The 13,762-nt window shown below is 43.5% G+C and overlaps 1 protein-coding gene across 1 annotated transcript in view; it reads left to right on the top strand.

Moving 5' to 3' along the window:
- The window catches only part of Hsd17b2 (hydroxysteroid 17-beta dehydrogenase 2), a 30,479-nt gene extending 16,717 nt beyond the window's left edge, over positions 1–13,762 (top strand). The window contains exons 2-5 of the mRNA XM_042671451.1: positions 1,356–1,568; positions 3,129–3,314; positions 10,133–10,270; positions 13,386–13,762. Of these exons, the coding sequence (XP_042527385.1) occupies positions 1,356–1,568; positions 3,129–3,314; positions 10,133–10,270; positions 13,386–13,729 (881 nt within the window). The 3' untranslated portion in view covers positions 13,730–13,762. The remainder of the gene's footprint in view (positions 1–1,355; positions 1,569–3,128; positions 3,315–10,132; positions 10,271–13,385) is intronic.

Below are 13,762 nucleotides of genomic sequence, written 5' to 3'. Positions count from 1 at the left end.
CCAAGGCATCTATCTGTGAGTCTCATCTAAATCCTATGGGGACAGGGATTCCTTGCATCAAATCATTACCTACAAGACAAGACAAGACAAGGTGGGAGGATTTCTTAACTTTTACTCCTTTCTAAGATCACAAGGCTTCTGTAGAGTTCATGTGGTCTCTGCTCAGTTTCCTTCTCTTGCCTCCATTGTGCCGGGCTATTCCCAAGAACTTTCCTAAGATGGGAAGATCCAAGATTTCACAAAACTGTTCAAAGTGCTGCTTTTCAAAACGTCTGTGAGGTCGTTCTATAGTTATGATCGAAACATTGCTTCCTTGCTCTTGTTCCTTTATCTGCCACCCTGGCTTTCTGCACATAACGCCATGTTTTGAAGGTTCATTCATGTTGTTAGTATCACTATTTCATTTATCTTTATTGATCAGTAATTCATCTTGTATGGCTAGAACACATTTTGTATATATAATCTGCAGTTGATGGACATTTGGTTAATTTCTTTTATTTTCTCCCTTCCTTCTTTTCTCTTTCTTTCTCCCTCCCTCCTCCCTTCCTCCTTCTTTCCTCCTCCCTCTTCCCTCTGCCTGCCTGTCTTCCTTCCTTCCTTCCCTCTCTCCCTCCCTCCCTCCCTCTTTCTCTCTCTCTCTCTCCCTTCCTTCCTTCCTTCCTTCCTTCCTTCCTTCCTTCCTTCCTTCCTTCCTTCCTTCCTTCCTTCCTTCCTCCCTCCCTCCCTCCCTCCCTCCCTCCCTCTCTCTCTCTTTCCTTCCTTTCTTTCTTTCTTTCTTTCTTTCTTTCTTTCTTTCTTTCTTTCTTTCTTTCTTTCTTTCTTTCTTTCTTTCTTTCTTTCTTTCTTTCTTTCTTTCTTTCTTTCTTTCTTTCTTCCGCCAGTCTTGAGGCTTGAACTAAGGGCCTTACCTTTTTCACTCAAGGCTGGTACTCAGCCACTTGAGCCACACTTGCAGCTTTTTTGGATGGTTAATTGAAGAGAAAAATCTCACTGGTGTTGCCTGCCCAGGCTGCCTTTGAACTGCGAGCCTCAGACCTCAGCCTCCTGAGAAGCTAGGATTATAAGCATGAGCAACCACTACCCAGCTTCAGCATGGCTATTAGAAAAACAAATTGTATAAGACAAACAAGTAGTTTCATAGAGCATAGGTGGAAAATGTTACGCTGTGGTGTTGATGGTTTTTCTCTACGCTCTCTAGGTGCCACCCACCCTTGGATTGGATCAGCAATCTCCCTCGGCTCTGCTCTTCTCACTCATGCCTTCTGACCACCCTCATCACCCACCCAATTCTATCCCATTCGCCTTTCTTTACATAGAGAAAGTTGTCAGTCTCGGCTTCTCTTGGCCTTTTGCAGGCTCTGACACGGGGTTTGGCCATGGTTTGGCCAAGCATCTGGACAAGCTGGGCTTCACAGTATTCGCTGGAGTTCTGGATAAGAAGAGTGCCGGAGCCAAAGAATTGCAAAAATCCTGCTCTTCGCGTCTCTCTGTGCTGCAGATGGACATCACCAAGCCAGAGCAGATAAAAGATGCTTACAGCAAAGTCGTGGAAAAGATTCAGGACAAAGGTACTGCCTTGGTTACCTGTGCCCTCGAGAGCCTTTCTCCCTGTTTACCAGTGCTGGACTCTAAGTCTGGGCTCTCTGGCGGCCATCCTGTCTCCATGCACCAGCAGCTACCAGAGCTGAGCCCCAAGCACAGGCAAGCGCTCTGCAGACAAAAGCGGCTCTGTGCTTCTGAACCTTGCAGAGTGCCCTGCCCCATTCTCTGGGTGTCATCCCCATGAATTATTCTCCCATGAATCTCATCCTTGCTGGCTTCCTCCAGCAATACCCACACACATTAGACCTTCCCAGATTAGGAATGAAATAGGTTTATAATTATGGGCCTCCATTACCCACCGTCCTTTCTCTTTCCCTTCCCTAGTGGCCATGCTTTCTGAGACCATGTCAGCCTCGGTGTCTTACCTCTTTATAAGTCAAATAGATGCTGGCTCTAGCCATGCCTTCCTAACTGGCCTGGCAAAGTTGTCAGCATTCACCCGAAGACTAAGACTTCACCTTTCCATGGTAAACTCACACTCTACTCGTTGGCTTTGGGATCTCCAGATTTCCTGTTTTCTCCTCCTAGCTCACTGATCATTCTCTGTAGTTCCAGGATAGGCCTCTTTCTTTATCCTTTATCCATAGGTAAACCAACAAATCACAGCTCCTGTACCAGGGCCAGCCACTGGCCTGTGCTCCCACACAGCATACTATTCACATATTTTTTATTAACCAATATTAATTATTATTAAACTATTTTATCTAGCCCTATAGGTACAATGGACTTATTGGCAAGCTAAGAATCCTCTCGCAGGTGAGCCTGTACAAAGCACAATTGCACAGTGGCAATAAGTTCTGCTCCACAGTACAGTGGAATGCAATATTTCACAACCACATATTGCATATTGAATAACAATCGAGAAGAAAAGAGTTCCACATATCAAGACATGAAAAGTATGTGATCGGGGTCTGTCACCTGTTTTCTTGTGGTCTGTGAGCATGAATGGTTTTTTCTTTTTTTACACTTTTGAACAGTTCAAAAGAAACCAGAAGAGGAATAGTTCTGACAGGTGAAATCTGCATAGCACTTAAATGCCAACGTAAGCAGGATTTCCCCAGAAGCCCCCCCCTCCCCCGCCCTGTTCACTGGCTGTCCTGGCTCATGCTATGAGCTCACAGAGTTTGCAAAGCTAAATATTGATCAGGTGACCTTTTTTTCTGATAACCCCCAGGATGTTCTCAAGCTGTACAGTTTCCACCAGAGGCTCTTGTTCTTGGGGACTGGGGGCTGGTGGGGGTTGACCTAGAGTAGAGATCAGTGACCTAGGTGAAGCAGAAGGAATAGGACTTTTTTCTAGTTTATGGATAAAGGAGGACCCAGATCATTCCACATTATTGTAAACATGGGGGTAAGGTCCTTACACACTCTTTTGTGAGAAAACAGGAGGAAGCATTTGAAACTTCAATGCCAGACACAGACTTCTTACTACCTTCTATGTGCTGCACCATCCTTTCCCACAGACCACAAAGACCCTACTTCCCTGATGGAGGTGAGGGCTGAGAGCTGTTCCTTTTGGTCCCTAGGGCTGTGGGCTGTCATCAACAATGCTGGAATCATCGGCTTCCCTATAGACGGCGAGCTCATTCCCATGAACGATTACAAAAGATGCATGGCTGTGAACTTCTTTGGATCTGTGGAAGTCACGAAGACATTTTTGCCTCTGCTTAGGAAATCCAAGGGCAGGCTGGTGGCTATCAGCAGTATGGGAGGTGAGTCACCATTGTCGCACATGGTTGGTTGGTGAGTCATGGGGTGACAGTCACAAGATTAGGTGCTTACGTTCTTGGTGGGCTGGACAGGAAAGCTAGGCATGCAAAGGCAGGGCTGGGTCACTCTTGGCTTGCGTCTCCTCTATGGCCCTTACAAATCTTTTCATACATAAACTCTTATCTGCTGTCTAAATGCATGTTTTCAAAGCTCTCTGAACCCTGCTCTTTGCTCTTTACCCTAAGCAAGGCAGGCAAATATCACCCTCTGTTTACACTGCGGAAACCCCATGAGTCCTTCTCAGTTGTGTTACCTGGAGGATCGTTCCCTGTGATAGGCAACCTCAGTACCACAGGTCAGGATGTAATATTTGCTGACTTACGTTGCCCTACTTCAAAAGAACAAATAGTCAGACAACAATTCAAGTAAACAATGCCCGTGCATTGGATATCTTCTTGAGCTCTGGGGAACAAACAGTTCTGGGGTTGATGTGCTAGTGGCTTGGGAGGAAACATGATCCGAGAGTTCACTGCTGCTATTTTTTCTGGGTTTGAAGCAGGGAACATGGAGGGAGACTCAGGATAATGAATATCTGTTCTCTGAAAGGAGCCCTGCTGCCCTGGCCCATCAGATTAGCTTGAATCTGGTCTCTCTGTCACCTAATGAGCTGGAATGATTAACCCTGTTTGGATTATTTGAGCCTGCAGAGCCACAAATAACCCCATAGAGACAATTGCAGGCTGCTGTTACATGGGTAGCTGGTCTGTTAGGCAGAGAAAAATCCCTCCAAGTGCGTTCTCATCTGAATCCCTGGAATTTTCAAATACCTGAAATTATGTCATGATACTACATAGAGATGAGGGGTTTTGAGATGGAGATACTAGCCTGGATTATGTAGATGAATCTGACATAGTCACAAAGGTCCTCATAGGAAGCAGGAAAGTCAGAGTCAGACAGTAATCAGCACATTCTACCCAGCTTGGCTTTGAAAATGGATGAAGTGGCCACGAGCCATGGCATGCAGACAGCTTCTAGCAGAGGGAAAAGTGGAGGGAAATAATTTTTCCGTAGAGCCTTCAGGAAGAACCTGTCTTGCTGACATCTTAAGGATAGTACATGGGGACTTACTGACCTCTAGCAGGAAAAGATAATAAGGTTACTTTTCTAAGTTGTTGGCAATTTTTTTTATGACATCAATAAGGAGGTACTATAAGTAGTTTGACCTGGATAGTTTAGGCCCACTTCAGTTTCTTTTCAAATAAGGAGTACTTCTCCTTTATTGGTCAATCAAAGCTCACTCAGCTTCTTGGTAGTTTTAACTTTAACTTAGATGTTGGTTAGCCCAATGAGCTCCCTTCCCACAGCTTACCATGCTCCTTCCCCTCTCCACAGCTTGGCACGCTACCTTCCTACCTTCCTAGACAACACCAGGACCCTGTAACAAAGGAAGTAAATAATCAGCCACCAATCCCCTTTACCTTGGGATGGCGCTCCTCGGGGGGCAGCTACCACCCTAAGAGGTGGTAAGAGCCCCTTAAAGTGACCTCCAGGCCAGGGCAGCTGCAGGACCCTTATCTACAACTTGGGCAGCAGCCATAAATCCTCATCCGCCATGATGAAGCCCCTGGTTCACACGTCTATACGGGGGTCTCCATCTCCATCTCCCCTTCTGCCCTTCCTAACCTTCCCAGGTTATATAGATCACCGCAGACAATAGCCAGCACTTCTTTTCCCTTCTCTCCTGTGAGAAGGGGTCTTCTGGCCTCTTTACTGGCAATAAACCTTTCTCTGTACCTGGATGTCTGCATGGTTTTCTGGCAAAGTCTAATTTAGTCTAACAACATTCTTTTTTTTTAAAATTTTTTAATTGTTTTTGTTTTATTGTTTTTTTTTTATTATTTTTACAATTACATGGGCAAGATAATGAGTGCATTTCTTATCAAGCATTGCAGCCTCCTCCTTTGTTTCCCCTTCCCATCCCTTCCCATCCCATCCTCCTCCCACCCCTCACCCCTCCCACCAAAGTTGTAAAGTTTGTTTTCGACATAACGACTTGTACATCTCTTTGTTGCAATGGGTCCACCTGTATCCCTATTTAAACGATTTGTTTTTCCCCTTCCCCTCCACAAATTATAACAACATCAAATACAGTGAAAGCAGGGGTTATACTGTGGGGGAGGGATATACAAAGCAACAAAGAAATCATCTTATAAATGTGTCTAACAACATTCTTAACAAGACTTGGGTTCTTAAAACAACAATAAACGCTCCTTTTGTCATCTCAGTCTGGCTCTCTTTAGGCCAATATTTATCTGTAATTTACATCATATCCAATGCTTCTAATTGTCTATTCTAAATGCTTTCCTTTTCCCCAAATTTAAAGTCTGTTCCAGTTCAGCCTGATGGTATATTCCTGTAACCCCAGCTACTTAGAAGAAATAGGAGGATTGCAGACTGAAGATTGTTCTGGACAAAAAAAATAACTAAAGCAAAAAGAAAAAGACATAGAAAAAGAAAAAAGAGAGAGAGAAAGGCTGGGGGGCAGAGCACCTATTTAGCAAGTTCCAAGTTCAATAACCATTAATCAATCAATCAATTCTGCTCCTCCCACTTTCACATAACCAGGTCTCCATGGACATTTTCTCCTCATTCTAATTTACACCATAGTGAGTTAACAGTTAGCATTTTGTTACATCTCCCAAAGGCAAAGCAATTCAGAAAATAGCTTTTATTAGACCTCAAGGATAGATTGAGAGGAAGGCTAAATTTCATACCACAAAACATATTGTAATGCACATCCCATTTGGTTACGTCTCTGCTTGGAAACATCTTTAGCTTCTAGCCCCTCATCTTGGAGGTTACCTTCATTTCTCTGCCTTTTCTTGTTCCCAAGTCTTGACTGTCTTTCTCCCTTTCCTTTTCTGCTAAATCCAGAAGGTTCATCTCTCATTTTCCTTCTCTCAGGTGCTCAGTAAGCCAAACAAAAGTGAGCAAATACACACTGTAAGGAGAGGATTATTATTATAGTCTGTATTCACTTCCTGTCTGGAATTCTCACAAGCAGACTGAAGCCATCAACGTCTCTAACTTCTGTTTCTCTCTTTGTCACTCATTCTCTTCATCTTTTCCTTCCTGCAGCTCCTTGCTACTCCCTGGGTCTCTCCTTCTATCCCAGGGTCCTGGTTCAAGAATAGCTCATAATCACTTCCTCTGGGAGTCAGTATGTTGGAGCACCCTACTTGCTAGATGGGGGACAGTCCAACTAGCAACTTGGCTAGGGCTTAAGTGGCTACTCTAAGCCTGCATTTTCTCCCCATAAGTGGGTGAAGTAATGGCGCTGACCACACAGAGAGGTCCTGAGGAGCAAGTGAAATAATCTATATGAAGTTCTCAGCATTGTTGCTCTTGTGCAGGGGGCAGATAATGACGATGGAATATTCCCTGTAGATTTTTCCATGTGCACTCTGTGAGATGTGTCTCCTAAACTACTAAATTTACCATGTCTCCTCTCCCACACACAGGTTAGCGCTTTATAGACACTTCCAGCAAGCTAGTTCCATAAATATTTAACTACAGATCTAAAGAATTTAGGGGCAACTCTTTGCACAAAGGGCAGGTGGAAAATCCTCTTGTTTGTGAGATCTGAGAACTTTTTCTGGCCAGTTTTTCTCTTAGGAAATCACCTAGTAAATTGCGAATATATAGTCATGCCTAGTGCTTGTATGTGAACAGTTGAGAATAAACCCTTCTGAAATGACTCAAGCCTCAGGGACTTGGAGTTGATTGCGATTTGAATCTTGCCTTTTGACACGTCAAACGGCAGGAGATAGGGTAAAAATCAGGACAGCATGCATTAAGTGCAAAGGTACTGAGATTAGCAATTCTCAGTCTCTGCCCTCCACATTTTGGGGAGGGGTGATTCCTTTGGTGGGTGGCTGTTGTACCATACTTTGGTAACAAGGTCCCAGGCTTTGCTTTTTTTAAAAATTTCATCTTAAAGCTTAATTTATTCTTATGTTGTTTCTTTAAGTTGAGTACCGATGGCTCACATCTGTAATCTAACTACTCAGGAAGCTGAGAGCTGGGGATTGTGGCTCAAAGCCAGCCCCAGTTGGGAAAGTCCATGAGACTTTTATCTCTACTTGACCAGCAAAAAGCCAGAAGGGGGAGCTGTGGCTTAACTGGTAAAGTGCCAGTTTTGAGGGGAAAAAAAATAAAGGTATTGTACCTAGGCACTGAATCCAAGTCCTAGGACCCGCACACAAAACCTTTATTGTTGTATATTAATTGTATAAAAAGGTTTCATTGTAATATAACTATACATACATGTAATATGCTTTGAGTCTAATAAACAAAAAGCTTGTCACAGTCTGTGAGATTGTCAGGTTACAAGGAAGCCATCAGGTATTCTTTCAAGCTTCTGCTAATGGAAACCTGTCTTTCCTGGAGTCATGGGTTGATTTGTATTTATTAGCATGGAAAGTGGAATAAAGGAGTGAATTTTGACTCCAGCTGAGTTTGGTGTAGGCAGAAGCTGGCTGAGAGCAAAGCTAGTAGCTACAGACAAAGCTGCAGTAGGCATGGGGCCTTGGTACCTCCTTTGCTGAAAGGCTGCAATCTTCTGCCCTCTGCTGTGTAATTTCTGCATAACTAGACCTTATTTTCTGGTGTTGATAATTATGGCCGACAACTTGTGTCATCTCAGAGGACATGAAGACATTGGGGGAAAAGACAAGTGATCCACAAAGTGAATGCTGGAGGGGCTGGGAAGATGGCTCAGTGGTAGAGTGCTTGCCTTGCATGCATGAGGCCCTTGGTTTGATTCCTCAGCACCACATAAGCAAAAAAAAAAAAAAAGCCGGAAGTGGCGCTGTGTCTCAAGTGGTAGAGCGCTAGCCTTGAGCTGAAGAGCTGAGGGACAGTGCCCAGGCCCAGAGTTCAGGCCCCATGATCGAACCACCTCCCCCCTACCCCCACCCAAAAAAAAGTGAATGCTGGATTTGTCGCCGGCCAGGTAGAGAACAAAGCCATGGAGAGGTTCACAGAGGCAGAAAAGCTTGCAGGGGAAGGGTGTATTCATGGTACCTACATTAAGTCAGAATAAGAAGGTTACTGTCTAGGTCCAGGAGCGGTGGAGTGAGCGTGTAGTTCTGCAGATGGTTGGTTAAAACATGTCCTGTTGGTGACTGGGTAGATTCGTCTCAAGTTGTTATAACAAAACGCCACAGACTGAATGGCTTAAACACTGGAAACTTATGTTCTAAGAGTTCTGGAGACTGGAAGTCAGAGGTCAGGGTGCTAGCCTGGCCAGGCTCTGCCTTGCATATGGCCCCTCTTTTCTCTGTCCTTACATGGTGGAGGGAGGGAGGAAGCCGTCTGGTGTCTCTTCTTAAAAAGACTCTAATCTGTCTGGAGGGCTCCATCTTTACTACTTATTTGTGTCCTGAAGGCCCCATTTCTAAATACCATCACATGGAGGGGTGGGCTATCCACGTATGGATTTTTGAGGAATGCTATTCAGGTAATAGTTCTCCCACATTACAGCTTACCTTTGATATGTTTCTCTCACTAGGGATTAGTTTGCTTATTATAGAATTTTACCTAAATATAAGCATGGCATAGAATAACTATTCATTTTTGTTTGCTTTTCTACTTCAACAGTAATTACTTTTAGACATCTATGTGGCTATATACAACAAATTCAATCCTTTTGATGGCTGAGTTGTGTTCCATTATATAGCTGTACATCTGTCCATTCACCCAGTAAATGCTTCGTTGACCAGGGAAAGTTTTGGCAAGATATGGAGCTATACTATTTTGGGTCCAATGGAAATTTGTTTCTTTAGTTAGGAAGGCCAGAAATCTGACTCAAGGTATTAGCAAAGCTGCTTTCTTTCTGAAGTCTCTGGCAGAAAACTTGTCCTTGACATTTGCTTTCCATAGTGGTTGTAGATCATCCTGGGAGTTAGAATCCATCCTCTAGGATGCTCTTGGGTTTTTTTGGGGGTCAGTCTTGGGGCTTGAACTCAGGGCTTGGGCACTGTCCTTGAACTTTTTTGCTCAAGGCTAGTGCTCCATTTCAGGTTTCTGGTGGTTCACTGGAGATTAGAGTCTCACAGACTTTCCTGCCCAGGTTGGCTTTGAACCAGGATCCTCAGATCTAAGCCTCCTGAGTAGCTAGGATGGCAGGTGTGAGCCCCTGGCTCTGGGCTAGGATGCTCCACTAAGATCATCTCATCCTGATTACATCTTCATGAACGCTTATTCCAAACAAATCACTTCCCACTTTCTGGATTCCTTTGGTGCTATCTTTTAGACCTCTTTCCTTACAATGGATCTAATGACAAACCAGATTTTCAAATTCCAGACTCCCTAAGTTAAATGTGATGAAGGTGAGACAATGGCTATCTGTCAGATGACTGGGATCTTTCTCATACCTTTCCGAGTTGGTCCCCATGTGCGTACTCTTCCTCATTGCAACAGGTAGGTATTAGCTGAGTTTATTCACTATTTCTGTGGTGGATTGAGTAGTGGATTCCTCAAAAGATACATGATCAGAATCCTCAGAATGAAGGTTGGTTACCCTGGAAAGACAAGTGGTTGAGGCTGGTGATCCTACCACCTAAGTCACATTCCATTTAGAAGTTGTGGGGGGAGTGAGCTTTCTACTGGGCTATTGATTATGGCAGCTACAATGGAGTTGCTAAGAAAGATGGAGGCCAACAAAGCCACATAGACAGGGGTAAGAATATCTGCTCTCCTGATTACAGGTGGATGAAAATACCACCTATGATTCTTTTTCTCTCCCATGTTCCCATAGGATCAGTCCCACTGATGAAGATGGCGGCCTACAATTCAACGAAGGCTGCCCTGACTATGTTTTCATCTATTCTGAGACAAGAACTTTCCAAGTGGGGAGTAAAAGTCATCATTATCCAACCTGGAGGCTTCCGAACAAGTAGGTGTCCTAGCCTAAAAGCCCCTCAAAGTTCATCTGGGAAGGAACCCCCAAAGCCTTCTTGGTCTAAGAGAGAGCATGAGTTGAACCCTTCCGTGTTGTCCAAGAGGAACATAGCAAGACACTAAAGGAGTGAACACAGTAGTAGCCATCCAGAGCCGGATTCCACTCTGATTGGTACAGAGGTGACTTGAGTGGGGTTCAACAGAGCCAGACAAGTCAGAGAGCAAAGGGTTGGTTAGCATGAATGGGAAGAAGTTAGGGTCTCACCCTCCCACAGAGGCTGGGAGACAGAAAAACCTTCTTCTTGGGATGATTCTATTTTAAAGCAATGGCTCTCTGGACCTTCAGGGAATGATTTAGAGTTGCAAGAGGGCTTGACGCCAGATCCCCATGTATGGTGCCTGGCTTCCTTCAATCCTGCCAGGGGCACCGTATTCACAGTTGGTTGATGAACTCCTAGGAAGCAAGAGACCAGAAAGTAGAGAATGGGAGACCCAAGCATGGAGCAACACACCTCATGTTTGTATTTAACTAAAGGTAGAGGCAAGAAAAGTCATCCATGGGGTGACAGACAAAGAGATTCTGGGACATTCAAACAGTGCCCCACAATAAAAATAGCACACACATTGCATGCTTAGCAGATATAATCTCCCCTGCTTTGTCTCACTTAATTCTCCTCACCTGTGCTATAGACCTCAGTCTCCCCCTCATACAGTGAGAAAGCTGAACATGGTGAAGTTTTAAGGAGCTTTCTTGCCATAGTGCTAAGGTGAAGCAGAGATGGGGTTTGGATCTGGGTCATATTAACACATTTATTGTCCCCTCAAGTGGCAGGGGATGCGCAGGTTGTACATGCCCCAAGTGACAGATGGTGGTTGACAGATATTGAACAGCTTTCTGCCCCATAAAGTAAGCTTCTAGGGCTGTAAGATATTTAAGTAGTTGTCAAAAAGTCCAGGAAGTAGAGAGGGAAAGGAATCCCTTAGCTTGGAAGGCAGGGACTCGGGAGAGGGATAGAAGTTCACACAGGCAAAGGCTATGTTTAAGACTCAGAACCAACTAAGTAATTGTTAGGGTAATTGTTTCTCTAAGTGCAGCAGTGGGGCTATTGAAAGCTCTTTTACATTTCCATAATTGGAGTTCAGGATCTTATAGGTCAGCCCTGTCCCCTCTCAACCCTAGTATTCTGAGTCAGCCAAGCTAGCACACAAAGGCTCCCCCTGCAGAGGACTCAGCAGTCTTGTACTGGGCAGGACAGAGTGTGGGTGGCTGTGATCTTATTGGAAAGTGACCTGCTGTAGCTGCTGAAATGGAAAATGTATGTGCTTCTTGACTGGGTGGCTGCACTTTGGCGAATGTTGCTTACAGAAATAAGGACCAAGCGCAAACAGGTAGATTGTGCAGGTCTATTCAGTGCAGGATCGCTTACTGTGGTGAAAGCTAGCAAGGTTTGGAAAAGCTGTCCATTAAACTTTTCTATTGCCTCTGGCTTAGATCTATAGCCATTGATGCTCTATGGCTTAAAAGTATAGCCATTAACTAGGAGTAAGTGAGGTCTGTGTTCTATTACCAAGAAATAAAAGCATTTTTTGAAAACTATATATATATATATATATGTATATTCCTTTTTAAAATTTTAAACATTAATTGATTGATTTTTTTTTTGTGTGTGCCAGTACTGGAGCTTGAACTGAGGGCCTGGATGTTTTCCTTTAGCTTTTTCACTTAAGGCTGGTGCTCTACCACTTGAGCCACATCTCTACTTCCAGGTTTCTGCTCATTAATTGAGATAAGAGTCTCTCAGATTTGTCTCCCTGGGCTGGATTGGAACTAGGATCCTCAGATCTCAGCCTCTTGAGTAGCTAAGTTTACAGGTGTGAGCCACCAGCATCTGGGTTCTTTTTGCATTTGTTCCTTCCTGGTAAAATACAAGGAACTGAACTTTTGTGTATATATATATATATATATATATATATATATATACACACACACATTTGAACAGTATGAATGGTAGAAAGACATCCAATCTAATCTAGATAGTGAAGCAGTATTTCTCGATATTTTAAACTAAATATATATTGTTTAATTTTATGTTATATGCTCTTATAGAAAGATATTTATAGTTAATCATATATGATTTATATAAAATTTAACTTATGTTCATTAACTTAATCTGTATTAAGATGGTATTAAATTACATTTAAAATATATTTTAAATATTAAATTAAAATTACATGAGACACTTTAAGTTATATGTTCAATTTTCTCTATCAATATAGATTTATTTCTATAGTTAATAAATTATGTGTATGCTGTATATGTATATGCATACAGTATGTATGTACATAGAATGTATTATATATAAAATCACAGATATTACATTATGTATTATATATGTAACAGTCATCAAAAAAACATGCACTAAAACATCTGTAGCTGCCTGGTGTTGGTGGCTTATGCCTGTAATCCTAGCTAATCAGGAAGCTGAAGTCTGAAGAGTACAATTTGAAGTCACTGAGCAGGAAAGTCCATGAGATTTTTATCTCTAGTTAACCACTAAAAAGGTGGAAGTGGAACTGTGGCTTAAATGGTAGAATACAATCTATGAGCAGAAAAGATCAGGGACAGTGCCCAGGCCCTAAATTCAAGCCCCAAGCCCCATTTCCAACCCCCCCCCCCCCACAAGTCTCTGTAGCATATTCATAAGAGCTTCATATTTGTAAAAGTCTCATCTCAGTACCAATATATTGGATCAATAGTCTCTGGCATATTAATGCCACGGGATGCTATGCAGCAAAGAGAATGAGTACACAATACATACGTGAGTAGACCTTAAGACACTGTGATGGCTAAGAAGTTGATGCTGCAGAGTATACCACATGACTGCATGTGGACAGTACTCAAGACCAGGCAAATGAAACCTGCTTGTTTCCTGAGCACAGTGGCTGCTGGTTGCTTGTTATCTTTCATCTCACAAAAGTCCAGTCATTTGTGCTGTTTCCTGTACATAGTTTTGAAGGCAAACACCCATCCTTACCAGCAGAGGCCTACCTGACTCTTTCTTCCTTCCAACATCTAACTCTTTCTTCCTTCCTTCCCTCTTGTATCCCAGATATCACAGGAACAAGTGATGTGTGGGACAAGATGGAGAAGAACATTCTGGAAAACCTCCCCCAAGAAGTGCAGGAGGACTATGGTCAGGACTACATTCTCAGGCAGAGGAACTTCCTCAAGTTCATGCATATGAAGACCAGCCCAGACTTGACCCCCGTACTAGAGGCCGTCCAGCACGCCATCTCTGCTCAGAACCCTTCTCCCTTCTATGCTCCGGGGAAGCTGACTTACCTATGGGTCTGCTTTGCCTCCGTTTCCCCTACCATCTTATTGGATTATATTATACAAAAACTGTTTGGCCGAGGACAGGACATGCCCAGAGCTCTAAGCATGTCCAGCTAGGAAAACAAGGCCTGGAGGGAGGAAGACCTTGAA

Source organism: Dipodomys spectabilis, unplaced genomic scaffold (genome assembly GCF_019054845.1).
Source record: "Dipodomys spectabilis isolate Male_0828 unplaced genomic scaffold, ASM1905484v1 ptg000628l, whole genome shotgun sequence".
NCBI classification, from domain to species: Eukaryota; Metazoa; Chordata; class Mammalia; order Rodentia; family Heteromyidae; genus Dipodomys; species Dipodomys spectabilis.
This window is presented reverse-complemented; position numbering and strand designations above follow the sequence as displayed.